Source organism: Lissotriton helveticus, chromosome 2_1 (assembly GCF_964261635.1).
Source record: "Lissotriton helveticus chromosome 2_1, aLisHel1.1, whole genome shotgun sequence".
In the NCBI taxonomy this organism is placed as follows: Eukaryota; Metazoa; Chordata; class Amphibia; order Caudata; family Salamandridae; genus Lissotriton; species Lissotriton helveticus.
The window spans coordinates 317187969-317215754 of record NC_136059.1 but is presented as its reverse complement, the minus strand read 5'-3'; the positions used below and the strand labels follow the sequence as shown (position 1 = coordinate 317215754).

The window sequence follows — 27786 nt, the reverse complement described above, 5'->3', positions numbered from 1 at the left end:
AACATTGGTTTTGGTCACCTGTTAAACAGAGCTGCCATTTACCATGGGGTTACTATGCATTCTGATGAGGCAGAGGAAGATTTTCTGTTAGACACATTCGAACAATCGCAAAGGTCTGTTCAAATTCTTCCCATGATTAAGGGGTCATCAAACATGCTCCAGAGAGATTTAAAGACCCTGTACGTACTAGGATCCTAAACCCTAGAATTGAGAAAAAATATAGGCCTGCACCTGCAGATCCAGCCTACATTAAAGGACAACTACCATTAGAGTCACTGGTTGTGTCAAATGCTAGGAAAAGGTCAAACTCACAAACTTCAGGTGAGGCACCCCCACCTGATAAAGAATCCAAGGTAATAGATGCTTCAGGCAAAAGAATACCTGCGCAAGCTACCAACGTATGGGGCATAGCTAACACACAAGCCCTCCTTTCACGATATGATACGGCTCATTATGATCAGTTAGAGAAACTACTAGAACATCTACCTGACCAATATAAGACACCGGCACACGACCTTATACAAGAAGGCAAGCTAATTTCTAATGCCTCAATCAAGTGTGCACTAGATGTAGCAGACACTGCATCTAGAGCTGTAAATACTAGTGTCGTACTTAGGAGACATGCGTGGCTACGCATTTCAGGATTTATACAGCAAGTGCAAACTACCATTTTGAATCAACCATTTAATCAAAACCAAATATTTGGACCAGAAGTAGACACAGCACTTGAAAAGATGAAGAAGGATACTGACACTGCCAAATCCATGGGGGCTTTACAGTTCACACAGGCTAAAAGTTCTTTTCGTCGCTCCTTCTACAGAGGAGGCTCCAAACAAACTGGTGCAGACAATGCAACATCCTTCAAGTCTAACACACAAACATCCTCTAACAAGGGATATTTTAGAGGATGATATAGAGGGAATAACAACAAAGGAAGAGGTCGGGGTAACAACAATAATCGAACCTCTTCCACCCCAAAACAGTGACTTCCCTCTGCTCCCCCAACAGCATTCCACTCCTGTGGGGGGCAGATTAACACAATTCCTGCATGTCTGGAACTCTATCACAACAGACACTTGGGTAAGACAGATTATCCAGTATGGCTACTGTCTAGAATTTACAGCAACCCCTCCACACATACCACCCAGGCAGCGTCCAATGTCTACAGAACACCTTTCTCTGCTCAAACAAGAAGTTCTGTCACTTCTACAAAAGGACGCAATACAAATAGTTCCTTTACAAGAACAAGGAACAGGGGTTAACTCACTGTATTTTCTAATTCCCAAAAAGGACTGGACACGAAGACCAATTCTCGACCTCGGGCCCCTCAATCATTACATACAATCAGATCATTTTCATATGATCACCTTACAACAAGTGCTCCCACTGCTGCAACAAGGCGATTTCCTTACAACACTAGACCTAAAGGACGCCTACTTCCACGTTCCTATACATCCTGCTCACAGAAAGTATCTAATGTTTGTTCTGGAAGGACAACATTACCAGTTCAAAGTCCTTCCATTTGGAGTGACAACGGCACCACGGGTATTCACAAAGTGCCTAGCAGTAGTAGCAGCACATCTCAGGAGACAACAAATACATGTCTTCCCTTGTCTAGACGATTGGCTCATAAAAGCCTAGTCATTCAATCAGTGTGTCCAACTCGCACATCAGACAATTCAAACATTGCACGACTTAGGGTTCACAACCAACTACACCAAGTCGCACCTGCAACCCTCTCATATACATCAGTATCTAGGGGCTACAATAAACACGTCTACAGCTCTAGCGTATCCCAGTCCAGCAAGGATACACAGCATTCAAGCCTTAGTCACAGCCTTTCAACACCAACAATGTCTGCAAGCCAGAGTGTTCATGAGACTAATAGGCATGATTGCATCTTTATTGTACCATATGCAAGACTGCAGATGCGTCTGTTACAGAAATGTCTAGCACAACAGTGGAACCAGGCTCAAAGGTCAACTAACAGACCTGGTGTTGGTAGACAGCCGCACACATCGCTCTCTGCAGTGGTGGAACACCAAAAACCTGTTCCACAAATAGTGCTCACAGCAGACTCATCTCTCACAGTATGGGGAACCCATCTCCTACATCATACAACTCAAGGACAATGGAACAGTCAACTAAAATTGTTCCATATCAACCATCTAGAGCTGCTAGCAATATTCTTAGCACTCAAAACATTACAAGTACAAAACAAAGCTGTCTTAATTCGGACAGACAACATGACAGCCATGTATTATATACAAAAACAGGGGGGTGGGGGGTAGGAGGGGGGACACTCTCTATAACTGTCCCAGCTCGCACAGAACATATGGAGATGGGCCATTCCACAAAACATATATCTGTTGGCAGAGCACCTTCCAGGAGTTTACAATCAGATAGCAGATCTGTTGAGTCGGCAGACACAACAAATTCATGAATGGGAACTACATCCGCAAGTTCTCCAACCATTCTTCCACAAGTGGGGTCATCCAAACATAGAACTGTTCGCCACACACAAAAAGGCAAAATGCCCAACCTTCGCCGCCAGGTTTCCACACCCGCTATCCAAGGGCAATGCGATAAGGATGAACTGGTCAGGCAGATTTGTGTACGCTTTTCCGCCAATACCACTAATACCATTAGTAGTACGCAAGCTCAGACCATAGTCTCTCAAATTAATCCTGGTAGCTCCCACATGGGCATGCCAGTCGTGGTTTACCACACTGCTAGAACTCTCTCTAGGTCCACACCAAAAGTTACGACTTACTCCATCCCAGCTAACGCAGAACCATGGAGACATCCGAAATCCAGACCAAAATCAACTGAATTTGGCGATCTGGCTCCTGAAGTCTTAGAGTTTGGTTATCTTAACCTACCACCATTTATTTATTTATTTATTTATTTCAGGAATTTATAAAGCGCGAACTGTCACCATTGCAGGCATCTTGGCGCTGACAGAGTCTGAGAATGAAACGGGAAGAGGGGCAGAAGGGAGTAAGTTAGTCAGGGAAAAGCCAAGTTTTGACCTTTTTCCTGAATGGTAGGAGTTCATTAATGTGTCTGATCTCGACGGGGAGGGAGTTCCAGAGTCTGGCCGCCGCCACCTCAAAGGATCTACCTCCGGCTCTGACCTTCCTAAATCTGGGGATGATCACCAGTTTCGCATCAGAGGAGCGGAGTTGTCTTGGAGGAGCATACCACACAAACTTGGATTGAAGAGGGGTCGGACCGGAGCCATGGAGGGCCCTGAAGACAATACAGAGGGCCTTAAACTGGATCCTCTGTCTAAGAGGGAGCCAGTGCAATTGTGCCAAGGCAGCGGAACCGTGGGATCTTCTTGGCAGCCCAAAGGCTAATTTTGCGGCCGCAGATTGAACCCTTTGGAGCCTATCCAACAAAAACTCGGGGGACCCAAGCAGGAGGGCATTGCAATAGTCCAGCCTGCTCAGGATGGTACACCTAACCACTTCTACGCGGGCCTGTGTGGGTAGGAGGGGCAGGACTTTCCTAAGCGAGCGAAGGATGGCATAACAGGCTGAGGTTTTTTGAACGTGGGTCTACATGCTGAGCTTGTGGTCAAGCATGACCCCTAAATTGCGGACAGAGTCTACAGGTTGTACAGCGGACACTGTTTCTGGGGGCCAAAAATTGTTCGGAAACGGTCGGGGAATCCTCGAGCCAGTGTTGAAAAGCACCTCAGTATTACCAGAATTAAACTGAAGTGAGTTGTCCTTCAGCCATCTAGATGTAACCCGCAGGCAGTTGTGTAAGGCCTCTACTGAGATAGAGTCCTCCCCTTCCAGGGAGAGGATCATCTGCGTGTCGTCGGCGTAGTTGATTGTTTTAATCCCAAAACTTTTAATAAGGAGAATCAGTGGCCTAAGGTAGACATTAAAAAGTATTGGGCTGATGGCGGAGCCCTGTGGGACTCCGTGCGTTACCGGGGATAAGGCTGATTGAAAAGGTGGCAGAGAAACTGCCTGCTGCCTATCCTGCAAGAAAGAGTGAAACCATTGTAGAGCCGTGTCCCTCACTCCTGCCTCCAACAGCCGCCTCAGTAAGATCTTGTGATTCACCGTATCAAAGGCGGCAGACATATCGAGCAGTATCAAAAATGACGCCTGTCTTCTGTCTGCTCGCCTTTGAAGTTCGTCCATGGCGGTGATGAGGGCTGTTTCAGTTCCGTGGGCAGGACGAAAACCAAATTGGTCCCCGTCAAGTAGTAGATGTTGTTCCAGGTGGGAGGAGAGGGTTTTACTGACCACCCGCTCTACTATCTTGACAGGGAACGGCAGTAGTGAGATAGGCCTGAAATTTTTGGAACAATCCGGGTCAAGGGAGGGCTTTTTCAGCAAGGGGGAGACCAGAGCTCGTTTCCACTGGACAGGGACAGAGCCAGTCAGCAGAGATTGCTGGCAGATTAAGTGGAGAGGGGGAAAGAGTTCCTCTTCAAATTCCTTCCAAATTTTAGGAGGCACCGGGTCCAGTGGAGACCCAGAAGCAATCCCTCTCGCTATCTTAGTGAAGATTTCATATGTGAGCGGTGGAAACCTGGAGAGTGATTCTACTGAGGCTCTGGCGGAGTCAGGTGATCGAATTTCCGGAATGACAGCGTTTGCGAAAAGGGGAGCTTCAGTACCAGGCGGAGTGGACAACTCCTTGAGAATAAGATCAATTTTCTCCTTGAAAAAGGTGGCCAGGTTGTCGCAGAGATCTTGCGACGGGACGATAGCATTTTTGCACGACTCCGGGTTAGTGACACTGTTTAGGATGTTGAAGATGCTCCTGGAATTGTTGGTAGTACTACAGATCAGGGAAGAATAGTGATCGGCTTTCGATTTTTTAATGAGGGTTTTGTAGGCCTGAACCTTGGATTTCCACGAATCTTTAGCAGCTTCTTTATAGTCGCGTCTCCATTTTCTCTCTGCTTGTTTACTTTCAAGCTTTAACAGTTTGAGATCATCCTTAAACCATGGGGCGGAGTCTTTACCCTTGCAGGCTAGATTTTTAAGAGGAGCGAGGGTGTCGACCACTGTTGAGATACTGGTGATAAAAGAATTGTAATTTTCGCCTGTGCTTTTGTGACCATCGAAGAGCTGATTCAATTGGAACACTTCACCCACAGGGTGTAAGCGTGAAAGGGCCCTCCAGTCTCTGCCCTTAATTACTTTGGTCCGCAACGGTGCTTTATAGGGACCACTCATTTTATGAAGAAAAAATATAACTAGTGAGTGATCAGTCCAGTCCATTGGCAGGGACTCTCCCATTACCACCGAGTCTCGAACAGCAAAGACCAGATCAAGTCGGTGACCAGCTTTATGGGTAGCCTCAGAAGATAGTTGAGAGAGACCAAAACTGTCACAAGTTAAAATAAGGTTCCTAAGAGCTGTGTCAAGGGTGCCATTTTCCCAGAGATTAAAATCGCCAAGTATAAGTAGCTTCTGGTGTGATAGAGCGATTGTTGGACTTTGGCCCTTAGGGCAGGTTCACCCCTAGACTTTTTGCGTGAAATGGTGACCTGGCAATGGTGATTTTTGGGATTCTGCGCACTTTCACTGTGTCCCAGTGGAAAGTGCGTGCGCACTCTGAGTGCATGTGCTGAGCTTGGCCTTCCCGCCCATAGGAATGCATGGGGAATGTATGTGTCCCTGGTAGTTCCTGATGCGTGGGGTGTACAGGCTTGAGTCTGGTATGTGTGAACTCGTGAGAGTGAATGCTGCGAGATGGTGTATGCAGCATGTATGTGTCTAGTAGAGAAGCGCCCTTTCTAGACATGGCTGTACGTGTGCTGTGAGGGTGCTGGCGTGTGATTGTCTGGAGCTGGCTGGCATGCCAGGCTCCAGGAAGTGTGGATGGGTCTGCCCGGTGGTGAGTGGGAGATTAGCATGAGTGATGTGTGGGAGGAGTGTACCTGTGTCCTGGATGGGCTGGGTTTTCCCCACACAATGCTGGCTCCGCCCCCCTGTGGTGTGTCTAATGACCCAAGCCCTGCCAGTGAATAGAGAGGGTGGTTGAGGTAAACAGAGTACTCAAGAACCAGCTGCGACTGGTTCCGCCCCCACCCTGCACCTTCAGACAAAGGAAAATGGTGTATAAAAATGGGGCTGTGTCCCCACAGAAATTGTTCTCTTCCAGGATCCTGAGGGGGCTGTTGCTGCTGCTGGGCCAGAGGACCGCCACTTGGGGTGTCTCCCTGCCTGGAGACCCAGTGAGCTGGCTCTGGGCCCAGCCTTGCCCCCTACCTGCCCAAGGACTTGCTGGAACTCTGCCCTGCTTGCTGAGGGCACCTGGGAGCACTTTATTCTGCTCGTAGCGCTAGGAGCGCGCTTTATGCCCTCTAGCGCTTGGAAGCGCTTTATTTTTGATTATAGCGCTTGGAGCGCTGTGATTATCTGCCTAGCGCCTGGGAGCGCTTTGTTTTACTGATTGCGCTTGTGAGCGCTTTGGTTGCAGAGGCCGGTGCCCACCCGGCGTTGTCCGCCCTGATCGAGTGCCTACCTCGATCTGTCCTGAAGAGGGGAGCCGGTGCCCACCCGGCGTTTGTGGCAGATTGTGGCCGTGAGGTGAGCCCCCCCCCCCCCCCCCCCCCCCCCCCCCGGGCCGCCGCTCTGCCTACGGCGACCCGGAAGCAGCTGACAGGCCGGCCAATCGCGGCGCGGCCTGCCCGGAAGTCCCGCCCCCACAGCCAGAAGCAGGAAGCGGCCGTCTCCTCCGGGGCTCCAGAGGGAGAGACAGAGCCCCGGGGTGTCCCGCCGAGGAGCCTGGACGTGTGCCCCGGGCAGAGCACGAAAGAGGAGTTCCCTGCCCGACGGAGCAGAGCCAGAGGAGACCGAGGAGAGTCCCGAGGAGCGGGAGCTCTCCAGCCGGCCGCCAGAACCCGGTGAGTGCATTCTGTCGAGCCTGGAGAGGCACGTGGGGCATCTGGTAGCTCTGAGTCCCCAAGAGGGGGACTCCACCGAGGCGCCACAGTTGTTTGCAGAGGCCCACGAGGGCCTGGGGGCATTTGTCGTTTAGGAGCCCCGAGGCTCCCAGGGCATTTCCATTGGTTCCTTTGAGTCCCAAGAGGAGGGTCTCCGACGACGCGCAGATGGGTGAAGGGCCTAGATAGGCTCTTGAAGGGCATTTGCATTTGTTTCCGAGTCCACGAGGGACTCACCCAGAGGCTCAGAGGGCATTTGGTGTCTGTGGGGGAGTGGCCCCAGAAGGCCCCACCTTGCCCCCACCTTGTTGTGAGCCCGGAGAGAAGGCTCGAGGCGCCAGATTGGTTTGCGAGCCAGAGAGGCTCAGGGGCCATTTATTTCACGAGCCCAGAGAGGCTCAGGAGACAGTCAGTGGGGCAGAGCCTAGAGAGGCTCCCACGTTGGCCCCATCAATTGCCACACAGCTGCCCAGCACTTCGTGGGCAGCTGCCACGTTTAGGACCCTGGACATTGGACACAGGGCGTCCTAGCCCCAACAAGGCCAGAGGGCCTAGGGACAGTCACAGGTGGTGACTTGTGAGTTTGGCGCAATTGTTATTGCTTACACCTCTGAATGTATTGTGATGCATCATGTGTTTTCCCCCTTACACCTCTGAATGAATGTTATGCGTTGCATCATGTGTTATGCGCTTCCACCCCCACAGGTATTGTGATGTGTAGGTGGTTGTTTTCTCCCTAGTGCAGGTGGTGCTAGTGAGATCCTGGTTACCAGTAGTTACTGGTTGTGTGCTATTTTGTGCTACAGTGATTTTACAGGCAAAAGTATTATTTCTGAAAGTGCTACTTCTGATTCCTGACAGTGGTCCAGGTGGCCCTGTTGTACATATCCCCTGTAAATTCTGCCCGTGCCTCTGGCACATTGTAAAGTGTGTGTTTTGTCTAATGTGTTTTGGTGTAATACAAAGGCTATTTTTATATAACCTTGTGTGGAGTTTTCCTTTGTGGTGGGCCTTTGGTTGTTGTTGCTGGGGTGCGTGCGCAAATACTTAGCCTACATCGCCTCCAAGTTTAGCCTTGCTGCTCGCGCCACGTTACCTAGAGGGTGAGTAGGGGTTATCTTGGCGTGTAACTCCCTTGCCCTGACTTGGGAGTGGTGGTCTCTGACTGACTTTGGCGAAAGCCCTAGCCAGCCTGAGATCCCATTTCCAACAGCGATGTTAGTCAGGGTGGTGAATAACGCCTTTTGCTGCAGAAGGCTAAACGGCCCTGGAGGGCGATAGCAGATTAACCCTGTGATCGTACTCCCAGAGGGGATCTGGATTGACAGTCCTAACATCTCTAAGCCCAAAGTAGCGTCAAGAGTGAGGGCCTTGATGCAACAAGAAGCTTTAAAAATAACTCCCACACCCCCGCCTCTACCAGTGGGCCTAGGGGAATGGAGAAATTTAAAGCCGGAGGGGCAGGCAAATCCAGGGTCGACCAGGCAGTCTGGACGAGTCCACGTCTCGGTCATGAACAGAATGTCCAGTTCATGAATGTCGATCAGGAGTTGGATCTCTGTGCAATGTTTAGGCAGGGACCTAACATTTAGTAGCCCGCAGTTCAGAACATTGTCCCCCTACCAGGCTGTATGAACATCATTAAAGAGGCCAGGAGACCTACTACCAGAGCTTGTTATGCTGCTAAATGGCAAAGATTTGCCATTTATTGCAACAATAACCAATTTGATCCCCTGAATTCTTCCATCCAGAATATAATTTGCTACCTTTTACATTTACAGCGCTTCCACCACAGGCAGCCAGATGAGGCAGGTGAGGCAAGTGGGGCAAAGCAGGTTGTGCTGTGACCCTGAGTGGCTTTTGCACTTGCGTGATGCTCTGCAGCCTGAGCCTCTGTGCTTGTCTTCTTCGTTCACTCTGGTGGTTGTGCTTTGCTGGCCACGGTACCCCCTGCCTCCTTCGGCCACCTTCAGCTAAAACTCCTGCTCTGCTTCTCCTCTACACTGCCTCATTGCTGCCGCCGCCGCTGGTACAGCACCGGCCACCTGCAAAGCCTGGACTGGATGAAGGACGGGGGTATTTCCTTCCACGTAAACTTCCTTAAAAGGTGAGTTTTGTGGGTGTTTTGCAGGCGTTTTGCAGTGTTCCACAGTGTACCCAGAACGTTCCCAGACACTGCCCGGAGAAACTGCGGGCACCGCCGCATGCAGCCACAGCCTGCCACCCGGGTAAGAGTGCCACAGAGCAACAACGCCGTAGCAGCTGCCACTTCTCCTTCCCAGCCGACTGCGCACCGCAGATCGGGCCAACACTGCTCCCACCTGCCGGCTTTTGTCATCCTTGTCCGCCCACCGCCTCCGCCGCCAGTGCCCCTGAGAGAACGGGGGGGAAGCGAGGGAGAGCGCTGCACACTGCGTGGCGTCTCTGACACAGCTGCTGCCTCTGTGGGTCTCTGCGGCTCCGTCGGCAGTCCTCTCTCAGTTTCCAATAGCCCTCTGATCCAAAGGAGGAGTCGCCTATCTCGTGACTTCCAAAGAACTTTTCAGGACAAAAACAAGTGCAAACATCCGGGCCCAACACTAGATGGCGATCTATGCAACAGTGTGTAACTATGCAGCTCTACATGCCAAGAACAGATTCATACTGGTAAGTAGCATTTTCCTACTTACCTGGTAAGCATTAACTTCATTTCTATCCATAGGAACCAATTGACTGGTTTCCCAGAATTTTTCTGTGTGGAGTTGATTTGCATTGAAACCTGAAAAATAACAATTGTGCAAAACTGATTTTACTATACTTTTCTCTAGGAAATGTCCCAGTGTCATAGTAACTTACCTGTAATTTTCATTGCAAAGTCGATACAAAGTATATGTACAGCATTTCACAGTATTGCATTACCAGTAATTCAAACTGTAACCATTCAAAGTACATTTACAATTGCATTTCAAAGTGTATATTTACTACAAAGTATTTATCAACTTACCTGTAACAGGCTTGCTTGGTAAAATAACTAAAAGAATATTTTTATGCAAAACCAATTGGTCTGAAGTTCAGTGTGTGTGAAAACATTTGCTGATTGAGTGGGTACAACAAATGCTTAACGCTGTCCTCTGATACTGCGTTACTGCTCAACCACACTACCACAAATAGAGAGGTGCTATCTAACCTTACCTCTGGGGATCCACTGGACTCTGTGCACACTATATCTCACTTTGGTATAGTATATACGGAGCCAGCTTCCTACACTGTGAGAAAGTGCCCTCTTTTCTTGCATGGTATGCCCCCTCTTTTTGCTGAATTGCTGATGTACTTTGACTGAGTTTGCCCTGGGCTCCTGCCAATCCGGTACCCAGGGCCTGTGTTCCTTCCCTAAACCTGCTTTGAAGCCTAAAGCCAATTGGCATCTCTGGCCACATGTCGGCCCCTGTTTAATGGTACCATAGGTACCCAGGGCACTGTGACCAGGGAAGGCCCCTATGGGCTGCAGCACTTATTGTGCCACCCTTAGAGGCCCTGTGCCCTGACACACATACACACACACTGCCTTTGCAGGCTGCGTATCTTGGTGCAGAACAAAATAAAGATTCAACATAGCACACATCCCTGTGTGCTATGCCCACAAAACACTGCCCTTTAGCTAGGTGCCTTATGCCAGTGGTGAGTGTACAGGTGCATGAACCCTGTACCCCTACGTTACCCAGGTCCATTCCTGTGCACTGTAAGTGCAGTGCTGCCATTAAGAGTATACAGTGCTGGGAGTTTGTCATTATGAACTCCACAGCACCATAATGGCTACACTGAAGACGGACAAGTTTGGTACCAAACTTCTCAGCACATTAAACTCGCACTGATGCCAGTGTGAGATTTAGTGTAAAGTGCACCAGAGGGCATCTTAGAGATGCCCCCTGAAAACCGCTCTCCTGGGCCTGCAACAATGCACATCCTGGGCGTGGTGCTAGGTCTCCTCCCCCAGGATGGGAAGGGGGAAGCTTCACAGGCATGCCGCCTCTGTGAGCTTCTCCAGACCATTTGCTGTACCCAGCAACTGGCCCCCACCAGTTCTAACCCCCACTCTGGCGGGAAGATTGGTGGGAAAAACTACGTCAGGAAGGGGGGTGTGCCAGCCTGTGCCAACCCCATCCCTCAGGTGGCGGAGACGAGGTGAAGCTCGACCCCGGGCTCCGGCCAGCTTGTAGATGGGGAGCCCTGCCCAATCCCAGCTAGGCTCCTGCCACCCTCCCACAGGAGAGGAGCAGGCTAGGGGGTGTACTCACCCCAGTACAGGAACCCATTGGTCCCTGTCCTTGCCCTACCTGTAACACCCCTAAATTCAGTATTTAGGGGCTCCTTGAACCTTCCTTCCTCAGATCCCGAAAGAAAAAAGGACGATCAAGAGGAAGAAGACCCGCCGTGCCGCAGCTAATTTTCTAAGTGTGAAGTTTTGGAAACTGAAAATATTCATATAAAATCAGCTGAATTCCGAAGTACTCACCTGTGATTAGGGGAGAAGCCAGTGCTGTATCTTGCAGCCCAGTACTGAACCGCAAAAGTAATCCTTACCGGGTTTACTAGTATTCTGTATTTTCTCCATAGGAACCCATTGTCTGCTTTTCTATGAAATTTCTTCTAAGTGTCTACTTTTCAAAACTTGAAAAATTCTTTAAAAATCATACGAAATACTGAAACGCAATTACCTACCTGTTTTAAGTTAAGACCCCAGTGCTGGCCCTAGGAGCCCAGTACTGCATTACAAAAGTAACTCGAGAATACTTTACCTGCAACCTGAATTTTCTCCCATTGAACAACATTACCAGATTTTCATTGAAAAGTTTCTAAGTGTGAACTTTTAAAACCGCTTTATATTCATGAAAATTCACTGCAGTAACAAAACCGTTTTTGCTAACCTGGCTTCAGCTTAGACCCCAGGACTGAATCTAGGATCTAGTCCTGGAACTACGAAAGTAATCTGTACTGTAATCAACTGTACTTTTATGATAACAATCCATTGAGCTCAATGCTAAAGTGTGTCTAGACTGGTGTTGCCTTCAGCAACCCCTGTACATATTGTGTTTACAAACTTTATTGCCTCCTTGCAAACTAATTACATGAGAATTCTCATATCCAGCAAAGTATATTTTTATGCCTGTTGGTTCTAAAAATAAATAACTATATATTTTGATGTAAAAACAATTGGCCTGGAGTTCAGTCTTTGAGTGTGTGAAATCCTTTGCTGACTGAGTGTGTACAACAAAGGCTTTGCACTGCCCCCTGGTACTGCCTTACTGCTCGACCAAGCTACCACTTTTGAGAGTAAGCTCATTCCTGACTTTAACCTCTGTTATACCTTTGGGGCTTGTGGACGCTATACACACTGTACTTCATTATTGTCCAGTATATATAGAGCCACTTTCTCACAACGAGCCTGCAGTGTTTCTTTGTCCTGGAAAATCTCCATTGAAATCAACATGGCACCCGACCTCAAAACAGCACCCGGCTACCCTAGCGCGGCATAGGGTGCCCCTTTGGTGCTAACTTGGTCCCCAACTTTCCCTGAACTTAACCCTAGGAGCTTTGCTCTCACAACCCTGTGGCCTGCTTGCCAGCCGCCACCAACCGGAGTCCCCCTATATCCCCTAGAATAACATTGGGCCTCAACACTCTGCACCCGGCCGCCCTAGTGCCACTCAAGGTGCAACACTGACCCTGGGAGACCCCCTGAGTCTAACCCCAGAACCCTAACTCAAAAGACCGATAGCATTGGCGATTCTATGTGAAAATGTTGCCAAGTGTCAACTTTTGAAATGCAATAATATTCTTAAAAAATCATACCTTTAACCAAAATGCATTTACTCACCTGTTTTCAGGAAATGTCACAGGGCTGAATCTAGGATTCAGTCCTGTTAGCAAAAGTAATCTGAAAAGTAATTCACTGCATTTAACTTAAAAAGCCCATTCAATTGAAAGTACTGTACCTGCAATGTATTGCAAACTGCTTACTTAAAACTGTAACCAAAAACAGTACAAGTTACACTGCAATTTTGAACCAAGTTCATACAAGTAATGTACTACTGTAAAGTATTTTTATCCTTACCTGTACCAGGCTTGCTTGGTTCTAGAATTAAAACAGTATATTTTTTATGCAAAACAATTGGCCTAGAGTTCAGTTTTTGAGTGTGTCATTTGCTGAGTATGTTCATCAAATGCTTAACACGGTCCTCTGATACTGCCTTACTGCTCAACCAAGCTAACACTTTAGAGAGTAAGGTTCTAGCTAACTTTAGCCTCTGCCAAACCTCTGGAGACCCTTGGACACACTGTACCTCACTTAGGTGTGCAGTATATGTAGAGCCAGTTTCTTACATACACCCTCACACTGCTATTGCAGGCTGCCTGTTTTGGTCTAGACAAAGCTGAAGAGTCGACATGGCACGCACCCCTGTGTTCCATGACAACCACCATGGATATGTCCCCCTCTAGCAGGCCTCACAGCCTTGAGGCAGAGTGCACCATACCAAAGCTGACGGCATAGCTGTATAAGCAATATTTCCCTACAGTGTCTGTGCCATTCACAGACATTGCAAGCAGTGAAGCCATTTTGTCAACACAAACTCCATAGCGCCATGATGGCTTTACCGAAAACCTCTAAGCTTAATAACCCCGCCCACTTTTGGCAGCAAGACAGGCGGGAAAATTAGTCAGCAGAGTAGGAGTGTTCACTTTAGTCTGACACACCCCTGGGGTTGTCAGAAGCAGAGGTGAACCCCTCTCTTAGAAATTTTCCTTTTTGAATTGGAGAATGAGCCCCAATAGGAATAGGGATGTGCCGCTCTCCCCAAAGGGAGGGGGTCACACAGAGGGTGTAGTCACCCTAAGGGACAGTAGCCATTGGCTACTACCCCGACCTCAGTAATGCCCTTAAATTGAGTATGTATAGGCTCGCCTGAGCCTTGATCCTCATATTCGAAGACTCACGAAGAAGGCCTGAAGAACCGTGCAGCAGTGGAGAAGAAGACTTGGACCCTAGTCCTACTGGCCTGTCTCCTCCTCCAGCGACCCTGCTCCAAAAACCCTGTGGACCTGTGCTGTCTTCACCAAAGACTCTTGTCTCCCCGTGACACCAGATTTGTCCAGCAAAAAAACAACTCAAGATCCAGGTGAATTTGTGACACTTGCACCACTGTGCCCCCGACGCCCACGATTCAAGTCTAGGTGGCCCACCAACCCAGTGAAATCTCCCCAGCAGTCCTGACCTAGGATCCAGCGTTGGATGGCCTCCAGCGTTGGATGGCCTCCCCTGACCTCTCGCCTGAAGCCTGCAGTCCCACCTGAACGGTTCCCCCAACCGAAACTGCATCTGGTGAGTAATACCGGACGCCTAAAGACCCCCCTGCACCCGCAGACCCCAGGCCTAGGAGTGCCCAACTGACTGCGTCTGGGCATCACCCCCCGCAAACCACCCCACCCCCTATCTAATTTAGCCGTCCAGTCATGGGATTTCTACGACCAGCCTCCCTAACCGAGCCTGCACCAGGCATTTTCCCCAACCGGGTGTCTCCATTGGTTTCAACGAGGCCCCCCGATGTTGCCTTTGCACTCTGCTCCCGGCTTCCCCTGTGCCGCTGGTGGTGCAGTCTCAGTGCTATTTGGTGGGCCCTGTTATGCTTACCTTAAGTAACTGCCGTTTAGAGACACAGGCCATGGGGCTTATCTGTAACCAGTGCCTCTTCGAGGTGCCCCCAGCCTCCATAGGATAACATCCGGCCAGTGACCGCTGCACCCAGCCGGCCCAGTGCCGTTGGTGGAGCAGAACCGACCTTGGTCCGACCCTAGCCCAGTGTTGACCAAAACCCTTGGAGACTGAATCTCAAAACAGTTTACTTACTTGTAAGTTACTCACCTGTATTTTTCCCATAGGATTGCATTGGTCTCTCACTGTTTTGTGTGTATTAAGTGTGATCCTGAATCCAAAGTATATTTTGCTGTACTAAAAAAGCATTTCCTACACATGTTAAGTATTGCTTGATGCTATACAAAGCTCTTGCCAGAAATCTGAAAGTATTTCATAAGTCTACCTACCTGTAACCGAGTTCAACTTGGTTCCTAGAAATAAAAGTAACAAAAGTAATATTTTTCCAAACATTGTGCTGGAGCCAGTCATTGCGTGTATGTTCCGGACTTGTATGAGTATGTACATGAAATACAATCACACTCCCATACAATAAGCCTAACTCCTCAGCCCAGCTACCACTAAATCGAGAGTAAGCTATTATCTACTTTAACTTCTGTCATACCTTTAGGGAGTCATTGGACTCTGTGCACACTATACTTCTTTTTGGTATAGTATATACAGAGCCATCGTCCTACAGTTGGCTTTACGGTGCATGGTATATGGCATCCCTGAGCTTTATGGTATAAGTATCATGTTTTTGTATTCCAGGTTCGAAATGATGAAGGAAAGGTGATTCGTTTTCACTGCAAGCTATGTGAATGCAGCTTCAATGATCCAAACGCCAAGGAGATGCATCTCAAAGGAAGAAGGCACAGGCTCCAATATAAAGTATGTTTCTACATAAAACTATTAGTTTTGCATCTTCTGTCTTTTTCTGAAATCATGTTAAATGGCTAAAGAATGTCTTACTTGGTACTAGTTAGTATGTTTTAAAAAATGTACTTGAAACACTAGTTTTCCAGCGTGAATCTTTCTGGATTCACTATGCTGGCATTATTCCGCCATCTCGTGGTTGGGTCCAGAATTGTCGTATTTTCCTTTTTTTTTTTTTTTTTTTTTGCCCAGGTAGGATGGGCGTCGACGTACCACCATTTGGTGTCCTCTGTGACGTCGGCATGATTCCAGCGGAAGCTCCCTCCTGTGGTCTCCGTCTTCAGATACTTTTTTCCGCCTTTGGTTCTGGATCGTCAACGAAGGAGCTCCAGAACTTTTGAGGCAGAATCACTGGAAAAACCTAGGAAAATCACCAGGAAAACTTAGTGACCAGTCAACTTCGACGTGCCACGGACTATGCGCTCACAGTGGGCCCCCTGAGCACCGTAATGGACAAGACCCCATTCAAATTTTGAGAACTGCAGACACAAGTACGCGCAGAAGGACCAGCATCGAGTCTGCTACGTCTGCCTTCAGGTCGACCACCCAGTCGTGGACTGCAACGCTGCACGTTTTTTGCGCCTAAGATGCTTCAGGTGAGAGAGAGACAGCGGATGGCGAAGCACGCAATGCAGGGACAAGTATCACCTCCATCGCTCCGAGACTTGGGCCTCTCCATTCAAGAAGACGATAACCTCGCCAAAGGGCCAGAAGACTCGACGGACGTCGAGGTTGAAAACGGGAAGGAGGTAAGAGTCGTCGACCCCTAGACCCTCGAAGGACAATCAAAGAAGTGAGTCCAAATCCTCCCAAAAAGGGGCACTGCAGTCTAAATCCTAGATACTAGCAGCCGCACCCAAAGATGAACAGCCCAGCGGATCCTTGGCTAAGGACTCCAGCCGGCGAAAAGCCTGGAAAAGGCAAAGTCGTCGAAAGCGGTTCCAGAAAAGGAACACTCGACGTCGAGGCAAGAATCCCAAAACAAGGTCCATCATCCAAGCCCACGACCGCGACATCGTCGACTACCACGAAACTGAGGCCGGAGAATCTCGACGCCGAGCAAGCGTCCGAGATAGACAGGAAAAGGAGAAGACTCTTGTCCAAAATGGCGAGTATTCTCCAGAGAGAGAAGGATTTCGACGACAAAATGAGCCGGTACATGATCCCATCGAAACCCGTGCTCTAGGTCGAAGCTGAGAGCGGCGTGGAAGAACTCCAGCCGCCGAACACTCCAGAACCCGCCGAAGAGCAGGTAGAAGAAGACCTGTATTACTACGGCGAGGAGGAAGAAGAATCGTACCAGGCCTCCAGATCTTCTGTGGCAGGATCTCGTCGCCGGAGGAGGGCGAAGAGTCTTACCCTTAGAGGCCTTCGCCACCAGACTACATTGGAATGTACAACCAAGTCATAAAGAGAGCGGCAGAGACATACAAGGTGAAGCTGGAGGAGGAAAAACCTCAGGCATGTTTCCTCCTGGAAACACTTTTGCCAACACAGACAAGGAGCCAGTTCTTGCCAATGCTTCCTAGTGTGCTAGACCAGGGAAGGGAGGCGTTCATAGAACCAGCTATATGCAGATCTGTCACCCCAAGGTGTGAGAATAAATACAAACACTCCTCACAAGACCCCATGTACATCAGGGTGTCAGTACCACCTGAATCCATTATTGCAGCCACGGCCAGAAAGAGAGCCAACATCCCCACAAATACAGGACCCCCTCCTGACCAGGAAAGCAAGAGGATGGACCTGACAGGGAGGAAGATGGAAAGGAGTGCGGCAACACAGTGGCGTATCGCAAAATCCAATGCCCTCATCAATAGACACGCGTATCAACACTGGGAGGAGGTCTGAGAACTACTCAGGCACTTACCAGATCAATACCAGAAGAGGGTCAGCCACCTGGTAGAGGAGGGGAAAAACATGGCTAATACATGTTTGAAATCGGCTCTAGATGCAGCGGAAACATCAAGTTGACAAATGATGATGATAGGGGTAATGGAGAGAAGACATGCCTGGCTCTGTATTTCTGGCTTCAAAGCCGAAGTTCAAAGTAACATCCTCAGCACACCCTTTAATGGTGAACAACTGTTCGGCAGCACAGTGGACAAACTTAAACCAACTGAAAAAGGAAAATAAGACTGCGAGGTCAATGGGAGCCCTGCAATTCAGGGGGATGAGAAGGGGAGTACCTCAAAGAAGGCCAGCAGGCAAGGGTAACAACCAACCAGCCACATCTCACCAATCCTTCAACCAAGGCTTCCAAGGGGGAAACCAGGGTCGACAGCAGGGACAGCAACAGCAGCCATGGCAATACCAACCTAGGGGCCAGTCCTTTGGTGGGCGCACAAGAGGACGAGGTAGCACACCCAGAGGAGGCCCACAGCCCACCACCAAGTGACTCCACAAAAACTTCAACACACACCCAGCCAACATCAACAGGGGTTTGTCATATAACAAAAAAAACAAAAGTTTGTCAGTTCCTCCAACATGCAACACCAGTAGGAGGCAGGATAACGGACTACAGATAAGTGGATACTAAACATCATAAAACACGGCTATTGTATAGAACTACAAGGACACCCCCCACACAGAAAGCCAAACGAAAAAATTCACTCAAGAAGGGAACTATCACAATTGTTACTGGAAACAAAGGAACTTCTAGACAAACCATAGAAAGGGAACCAGCACATCAGAGAGGGAAGGGGTCTACTCCACTTACTTTCTCGTACCAAAGGTGGACGAGACGCTACGTCCTATCCTGGACTTAAGGTACCTAAACAAGTGCATAAGAACGCAAAAATTCAAAATGACTGCTCTACAAGAAGTAATTCCCCAGATACAAGAAGGGGATTACATGACAACAATAGATCTAAAGGATGCGTACCTGCACATAACATTGAACAGTAAACACAAACACTAAGGTTCGTGGTAAAAGATACACACTAAACGAAGCCTCTGAGTCTAGGGTTAAATGCTCAAGTCAGCACAATGTGCCCCAACCCGTTGTCGGATAATGCATATCCTTATAGAAGACCCCTCACTCACCAACCTGGTTGGTGACATGCTTCATCATCGGGGTCCCACCCCATAGGCCGAGTGCCCACAGGGTGTGCTACGACACCTGACTACAGTGGAGCTGGTTAATTTTTTCTTTTATGTGTGCATAACTATCAAAAAGTGTATTAAAAAGGGCCAAAACTACTCACTTCAAGGTTTATTCTTGAGTGCTTGAACCCTTATAAAAACAGTGTGGCACCTGTGCCTAATTAGGTAGGCTTTGGTGTCTAAAGAAGTAAAGTGCGTTAAAAATAGCGGAGTGTGCTATGTGAGATGTGAAATTTTACAAATACTACTGATTACTAGGTCTACATGTTTCAACCATTGAAATGATTCTTTGGTTTTCGTCAGGACCGTGGTTTATGAACTGGGTGGTCCGCACACGCTAAGGTGCGTCCTGCCCTAGTCCAAATGACAGGCCGCAAATTGCGATCTCATGTAAAAAGGTGCGTTTTTCCTTATTCGGGAAAAAACGCTCAAATGCGGAAACTACCGCTTGTTGAAGAACCAGGAGCCTGAAGAAAGAAGTTGCTGGCAGGCGGCCAGGGAAGAAGTTCGTGGTGATCCAAGCCTGGATCAGGGAAGGAGGACCTGAAAGCAGAGGGGACCAAGTTCTGAATCACTAGCCAGTGATTTAGGTGGGCACCAGGATGGCACCGGACGAAGTCACCTCGACCAGGTGAGTGGGCGCTGCTGGGCTCTGCAGTCTCTCGGACCAGGAGGCGTTGTCGGCGACCAGGATGGAGGTGCGAGCTGTCCCACGAAGGTACTTGCTGTCGACGTCGCTGGACCCAGGGTTGGGCAACAAGTCTTGGCAAATGCAAGGCCCACGCGGTGGACCTAAAATGGCGTCTTGAGTGGACCAGGAGGGTCCAGGGTGCTCCTCTTTGGGAGGGGAGCAAGGGCTAGTCTGGAGCAACCAGACCAGCAGTAGTTGTTGTCGTGGAGCGTCGTGAGAGGGCCACTAGCCAACGGGCAAGCGACCTGGACAACGCGGTGAGCAGCAAAAAGCAGAAGGGCCCCACGCAGATCTCGTGGATGCAGGGGGGCTGAACTTCGGTGCTGGAGCTGCTCAGGGTCGGGGCTTCTCTTACCCCAAAGCACTCGGTCGAGGGTCACTCTGTGGTCGTGCTGGACAAGCGTCGTGCAGTTCTGAAGATGGCCGGTCCCTCGAGGTCTCGTCGCACCCACGGATCACAGCTGGGCTGATGATGTAGGTTGAGGTCAGAGGTGCCAGGGAAGCCGGTTCTCGTCGTGCTGGAGCAGTCTTGATCCGAAGGAGAGACTGGCAACAAACCGCGATGCTTGGTTGGTGCCTGCTGCTGCAGGGTGACTACTCCTTAGTCACAAGGGAGAATCTTGGGAAGAAGTCTTGAGTACCTTTCGTGGAAAGTAGTTTCAGGATTCAAAGATGATCTGATTTGGAAGGGGGCCAGTTCCTACCTTTATCCTGCAAAAAGGGGCTGGCACGCGACTAAGTCCTGCCCTATGGGTGGGACTAGGAGGGGGATGGTTACACCCCTCTCCTTGGCGGGCTTTCCCCAGATCAGGCGCTGGAGTGCCCCTGGAACTGGTTCAAGCCGGCCTATCCACAGTGAGCACCGGGGTGCCACTTGCAGTCACCTTCCTCTAAAGCCCTGCCTACCTAGAATACACAAAATCCTGTCTGGGACGGTGCTGGCACCGCCCCTGGCAGGAAACCCTTTGTCCTCGCCTCCTGGGCTGGGAGGACTCCCAGCAGCAGGAGGGCAGACTTGTGTCTCGGTGGCAGCATCCATTTTGTGGAGCTAAGTCTCTGTTTGACTTTAACCGGGGTTATAGGTTACATACATGTCGTGTCCCTCTAGAAGGGTGGAATGCTAACCCCGTCGCCAGAATTGGCCAGAAAAAGCGATACCAGAGTTGGCATATAACCGCGAGGATTATAATGCACTTAAGAGTATATGGTATGCGATATCATGGAAACGGCTAAGGGATGGATCCCGAAAGCCGCAGACAGGCTCAGCTCATGCCAGAGCACTATCTCACACGATTCCAAGCACTCTGCCTTCAGGATTGTCAAGGCCTGCCATAGGAGTGACTGATAGGAGATCTGTGCGTCCATTTTAGGGTTAGATATAGGTATACTATATCTAAAGCAAGGGGTGATTACACCACCTTGCCCCAGCTGTCAAGCAGCCAGTTGTGTCAGTTTTGGATGGCCAGCCAGGGGTGGCATAATACATGCTTCAGCCCCTGGTAGGCCCTGGGTACACCTATGCCCTGGATACCTAAGGTATACTGTACAGGGTCTGATAAGGTGACTCAGTATCCAATTGGATATGTACCTAGGGTACATGGAATCCATTTTAACAGAGAGAGCAGTGGGCCTGGGGTCCTGAATAGCAGGGCCCCAGGTCAACTAAGTCAGAAAACCAGCAAAACACCAGGCAAAAAGTTGGGGGCAACCATAGTCAGGGATCTACCTTCCTACAGGCCATTCAGAGGAACATCTTCCTCATGGCGGAACACCTCCCGGGCAAGGACAATCAAATGGCGGATCTGCTCAGCAGGTACAGCCACCAAATGCACGAGTGGGAGATACACCCATCAGTACTCCACCCGTACTTCCAGCAGTGGGGTCATCCAGAGATGGACCTGTTCGCCACACGGGAAAACGCCAAATGCCAAAGCTTTGCCGCCAGGTTCCCGCACCCACAGTCGCAGGGCAATGCGATATGGATGAACTGGTCAGGCAGATTTGCGTACGCTTTTCCCCCAGCACCTCTGATACCGCTGGTGGCACGAAAGCTAAAGCAACACTCGATGACGCTCATCCTGGTTGCTCCAACGTGGGCACGCCAACCATGGTACACCACTTTTCTAGAACTTTCCGTGGTACCGCATCAAAGGCTGCTCCTCACACCCAGACTTTTGACGCAGAGCCATGGCGACGTTCAGCACCCAGATCCGCAACAGCTCAACCTGGCGATCTGGCTCCTGAGGTCTTAGAGTTTGGCTACCTCAACTTGCATCCTGACTGCATGGATATCATACGGGAGGCAAGAAAGCCCACTACCAGAGCATGCTACGCTGCTAAATGGAAGCGGTTTGTTATTTATTGCGTGGACCACGACATCAACCCACTAGATGAGTCTACGAACAACATCATTTGTTATCTGTTACATCTTTACAAATGCAATCTAGCATATGCTTCCATTCGAATACATTTATCCGCCATAGCGGCTAATCTCCAAAACAGGCAGCATCTCTCCCTCTTCCGAGTGCCTGCCATTCAAGCTTTTCTAGAAGGGCTCAAACGAGTCATTCCTCCCAGGACCCCTCTGCTCCTGAATGGAATCTTAATGTGGTACTCACCCGACTGATGGGTCCACCTTTTGAGCCTCTACATTCATGCGAGATTCAGTTCTTAACATGGAAAGTGGCTTTCCTCATAGCCATTACGTCGCTGCGACGTGTTAGTGAGCTCCAGGCGCTCACTGTACAAGAGCCATTCATACAAATTCACTCCAACCGGGTGGTGCTGTGCACTAACCCTAAATTTCTTCCAAAGGTGGTTTCACAGTTCCATGTCAATCATACTATTGAACTGCCTGTGTTCTTCCAAAATCCTGAGACAGTGGCTGAAAGAATGCTCCACACTCTTGACGTCAAAAGGGCTTTGATGTACTACATTGATAGGACCAAAGATTTTAGGAAGACGAAACAACTCTTCGTTGCCTTTTCCGCACAACACAAGGGCAACCCCATTTCCAAAGCAGGTATAGCCAGGTGGATCGTTAAGTGTATTCAAATTTGCTATCAAAAGGCTAAGCGCACTTTGACGATCCCCCCCAAGAGCCCACTCCACCCGCAAGTTGGGGGCCTCATGGCTTTCCTTGGAAATATCCCTTTAGAAGACATTTGTAGAGCAGCCACATGGTCTACCCCACACACATTTACGAAACACTACTGTGTAGATGTGCACTCCAAGCAGCAAGCAGCTGTAGGGCAGGCTGTTCTAAAAACACTTTTTCAAACATCTGCAGCTGGCACAGGCAGTCGCCGCTAATGGAGGGACTGCTATATATTCTATGCTATAGATATGAATTCAGCAGCCCACATGCCTCGAACTGAATATGCTACTTGCCAGTATGCATCTGTTCTTGGCATGTAGGGCTGCTGACATTCATATCGCCCACCCTCCTCCCCGGCGCCTGTAGCGGCTGCAGAATTTACACTTACTCTTAGCATGGCCATCGCTCACACTGTTACACTCCATCTTCGCCACAATGGCTAAAAACAATCTGGGGATGGAGTCGATGCCCATGCGCACTGTAGTCCAGGGGAGGAGCCACCTATCTCGTAATACTTCGAAGACTCTTCCAGGACAACAATGTGCAATCATCCGGACCCAACACTAGGCGGTGATCTATGCTATAGATATGAATGTCAGCAGCCCTACATGCCAAGAACAGATGCATACTGGTAAGTAGCATATTAATTTCCTGTCCACCCAGCCCACCCCCGAGAGCCTGGTCATCCAGGCCTCCAATTCCCAGACCGCATTCCCGTCTGCTCCGCCGGACAGGGAATCCAAGAGGTATGAGCAATATGGTAAAAAGATCTTCTCCTCCCTTAGTCTGGGACTGCGGTCTTCCAACACCGCATGCCTCTTGGGCCGCTACACCCACTCTCTGTGGGATACGGTTGCGGAAGTGCTGCCAGAGTGTCCGTTGGAGGTACGGGCCAAACTCGGCCAAGCCCTTGTGGAGGGCTGGGATGCAGCCAGATATTCTATCCAGTGTGGGCTGGATACCACCGACTCACTAGGTAGAGCGATGGCAACGACGGTGGCGGTCAGATGCCACGCCTGGTTGAGGTCCGCCAACTTTTCGGCCGATGTCCAAAACACACTGATGGACATGCCGTTTGATGGCCGTCGCCTTTTTGGCGACAAGGCAGACCATGCGCTTGAGCGCTTTAAGGACTCCAGGGCTACGGCCAAGTCCTTGGGCCTCTCGGCCCCGCGCCAGCAATCGGCTGCCTTTCACTCCTTTCTTGGCCACGGAAGGGGTGTACCCACACGTGCTGCCAGCCACGCTTCGCAGGGTAATACCCAACGCGGTGGCGGCCGTGGAAACCGCCGTGGCGGCGGTCGGGGACAACGGCGAGGTCAGTCCACACCTTTCCCCGCAGCATCCGCCTCAAAACCCTCCTAGTCCGTGCTTTCAGGCCCATGTGACGCTTGTGGGGGGCAGGGTTCGCCATCACCTCCTCCACTGGCGTACTGTCACGTCGGACAGGTGGGTGCTGCAGATCGTCCGAAGGGGCTACTCCCTCCCCTTCGAGGCGACTCCTCCAGCCATGCCACCGCAGAACTACCGTGTATCGGGGGATCATTTGCGACTTCTGCAGGAGGAAGTTACGGCCCTCTTGGCCAAGGGGGCCATCAAGTGCGTTCCTGGGCCAGAAGTAGGGTGTGGTTGCTACTCCCACTACTTTCTGGTACCCATGAAGGGCAAAGGGGGCCTACGCCCTATCTTGGACCTACGGAACGTCAACGGCTTCCTCCAGAAGGAGAAGTTCAAAATGCTGACACTGGCTCAGGTCTTAGCTGCCCTGGACCCAGGAGACTGGATGGTAGTGTTGGACTTGCAGGACGCTTATTTCCACATCCCCGTCCTGCCGGCCCACCGGCGCTACCTGCGGTTCACGGTTGGCCACGAGCAGTTTCAGTATACCGTGCTCCCCTTCGGCCTTACCAGCGCCCCACGGGTGTTCACAAAGGTGATAGCGGTGGTCGCAGCTCACCTGCGCAGGTTAGGGGTTTCAGTCTTCCCCTACCTCACGACTGGTTGTTGAAGGCGGGCTCGCCCCAGACAGTCGTCAACCACCTCCAGACTACGGTAGATCTCCTGGACCAGCTGGGGTTCTCCATCAATGTGCCAAAGTCACACGTGTGCCCCTCTCAGAAGCTCCTCTTCATCGGAGCGGTTCTCGACTCGGCGCGGTTTCGGGTTTATCCTCCCGAACAGCAGGCTCTGATTCCACTCTTTCAGCCTTTATCCCGGGTCTCGGTCAGGTTGACGCTGCGGCTTCTGGGGCTGATGGCCTCCTGCATCCTACTGGTGCATCACGCCAGGTGGCGGATGCGGGCTGTGCAGTGGGACCTGAAGTTTCAGTGGGCCCAGCATCAGGGCCACCTGTCCGACCACGTCCTGATCTTGGAGGGCACTGCGAGACAGCTGCAGTGGTGGCTCACGGACCGCGATTGGGTCAGCGGCAGATCCCTCTCCCTTCCCCAACCGGAGCACGTAGTTGTGACGGACGCGTCCCTCCAGGGCTGGGGAGGTCACATGGGAGAGGCGGAGATCAGAGGCCTCTGGTCTCCGGCGGAGGCCCAGATCCACATCAACCTGTTGGAGTTACGGGCGATTCGTCTAGCACTGAAGGCATTCCTCCCCTCTGTCCGGGGGATTGTAGTGCAGGTGTTCACGGACAACACCACTGCCATGTGGTACTGCAACAAACAGGGCGGGGTGGGGTCGTGGACCCTTTGCCAGGAGGCTCTGCGCCTCTGGCAATGGCTGGAACGCCAGGGCGTGAATCCGGTGGCTCAACACCTGGCGGGTTCTCTGAACGCCAGGGCGGACGAGCTCAGCCGTCGGTGCATGATGGATCACGAATAGCGTCTGAACTCGGACGTGGCGCAAGGCCTCTTTCAGCATGCTTGGACATTGAGCGGCGACAGTTGAGGCCATTTGACTTGCCTCCTGAAGTCTGTAATGTCATTCTGGCAGCCAGGCGTCCCTCCACAACAAGCATTTACAATGCAATGGTTTTGCCTTTGTTAAAGTTAGAGCTATTGGCATTGCTCTTGACATTATTTTTATTTATGTTTTTTTTTAACATAAATAAATGGCATTGTCATTTACAATGCCACTAGCTTTATCTCTCGCAAATGACACACACAAACACACACAGAGCCCCCCCCACACACACAGCCACACAGAGCCCCCCACACACACAGCCACACAAAGCTCCCCACACACACAGCCACACAGAGCCCTCCACACACACCCACACAGAGCCTTCCACAGACACCCACACAGCACAAGCAGGCAACAGGGGCACACGGAGGCACAAGCAGGCAACAGGGGCACACGGAGGCACAAGCAGGCAACAGGGGCACACGGAGGCACAAGCAGGCAACAGGGGCACACGGAGGCACAAGCAGGCAACAGGGGCACACGGAGGCACAAGCAGGCAACAGGGGCACACGGAGGCACAAGCAGGCAACAGGGGCACACGGAGGCACAAGCAGGCAACAGGGGCACACGGAGGCACAAGCAGGCAACAGGGGCACGAAAACTGAGGCACAAGCAGGCAACAGGGGCACGAAAACTGAGGCACAAGCAGGCGACAGGGGCACGAAAACTGAGGCACAAGCAGGCAACAGGGGCACACGGAGGCACAAGCAGGCAACAGGGGCACACGGAGGCACAAGCAGGCAACAGGGGCACACGGAGGCACAAGCAGGCAACAGGGGCACACGGAGGCACAAGCAGGCAACAGGGTCACGAAAACAAGCACAAGCAGGCAAAAGGGTCACAAGCAGGAATTGTAATTTAGACGGGGCTGAAGTGGAGAACGGTCAGTAGGGAAGTAGTGCGGCTGGTGCAGTGGTACCAGGCCGAAAGGTGAGAGGGGCTGTCTGCACCCCAGTTTGGACAGTTTCCACTACCTAACAGGGAATGGTGGGAGGGGGGCGTACTTCTTGCTTGCTTTAGGGCTGTTACTTCGGGGACGCAGTGCACGCTCTCGCCTGCTGCCTGCTGCCACCAGGACACGACAACAGGCAGGGAGAGGACAGGCTGGGAGAGGGCAGGGAGGGGACAGGCTGGGAGAGGGCAGGGAGGGGACAGGCTGGGAGAGGGCAGGTTGGGAGAGGGCAGGCTGGAAGTGGACAAGCTGGGAGAGGACAGGCTGGAAGTGGACAAGCTGGGAGAGGACAGGCTGGTAAAGGTCATGGAGGGGACAGGCTGGGAGAGGGCAAGCTGGAAGTGGACAGGCCGGATGAGGACAGGCTGGGAAAGGGCAGGGAGGGGACAGGCTGGGAGAGGGCAGGCTGGGAGAGGGCAGGCTGGGAGTGGGCAGGCCGGGAGAGGACAGGCCGGGAGAGGACAGGCCGGGAGAGGACAGGCCGGGAGAGGACAGGCCGGGAGAGGACAGGCCGGGAGAGGACAGGCCGGGAGAGGACAGGCCGGGAGAGGACAGGCCGGGAGAGGACAGGCCGGGAGAGGGCAGGCCGCGAGAGGGCAGGCCGCGAGAGGGCAGGCCGGGAGAGGGCAGGCTGCGAGAGGGCAGGCTGCGAGAGGGCAGGCTGCGAGAGGGCAGGCTGCGAGAGGGCAGGCTGCGAGAGGGCAGGCTGCGAGAGGGCAGGCTGCGAGAGGGCAGGCTGCGAGAGGACAGGCTGCGAGAGGACAGGCTGCGAGAGGACAGGCTGCGAGAGGGCAGGCTGCGAGAGGGCAGCCTGGGAGTGGGCAGGCTGCGAGGGTTTAAGTGTGCATGTCATGTTGGATAGAGCAATGCACCAGTCTAACCTGACAAGCACAATTCACCTCAAGGAGCTGGTCAATCATCAAGCTTCCATTCATGACCCCCCTCATGTTTGCCCACTGCAGCAGGCTGCAATAAAGCAGGGAATCGTTGCCAGAGCCATTCCGTGCACACGCAGTTAAAAAAAAAAAGAATTAAAGCAAATGAACTTATTAAAGTAAACTGGTGGCACGGGCACCAATAGAAACTGGGGGTGATGCCCCCACGCCCCAACAAAGAAATCACCACTGGGTGCACGGCAAGGCAAGCAGATGAAAACAGCTAAGTTAAGTTGAGCCACGACAGCCTAGAAACTGGCAACAAACATACTGGTGACCATAGGCCTCTAAGAGGCTGAGTAGATAGTGATGGGGTGTTACGGGCCATATTGGGATTACATGAGACACAGGAATACTGCTCCCCTGGTGTTTCCTACCCAAACATTTCATAAATGAGAATATGGTGTAGTCATTGTAAATCACCTAACAATTCCTCATTTTAAGGGTACCCACAGTGTCCGACTCTGCTTACTGCCACATTTCTGCATCTGGGAATGTCAAATACCCACGGTGTCAGTAATTCCAGGTGTATATATTCTGATGCAATGAGTTCAACTCCCTTG

General features: G+C 51.0%; 1 protein-coding gene across 7 annotated transcripts in view; it reads left to right on the top strand.

The window, feature by feature from the left end:
* ZFR (zinc finger RNA binding protein) overlaps positions 1 to 27786 on the top strand; it is a 705458-nt gene that overhangs the window by 336336 nt on the left and 341336 nt on the right. For all 7 annotated transcript variants that reach the window (XM_078674904.1, XM_078674908.1, XM_078674906.1 and 4 more), the window contains one exon: positions 15363 to 15482. In XM_078674904.1, coding sequence (XP_078531030.1) covers positions 15363 to 15482 — 120 coding nt within the window. The remainder of the gene's footprint in view (positions 1 to 15362; positions 15483 to 27786) is intronic.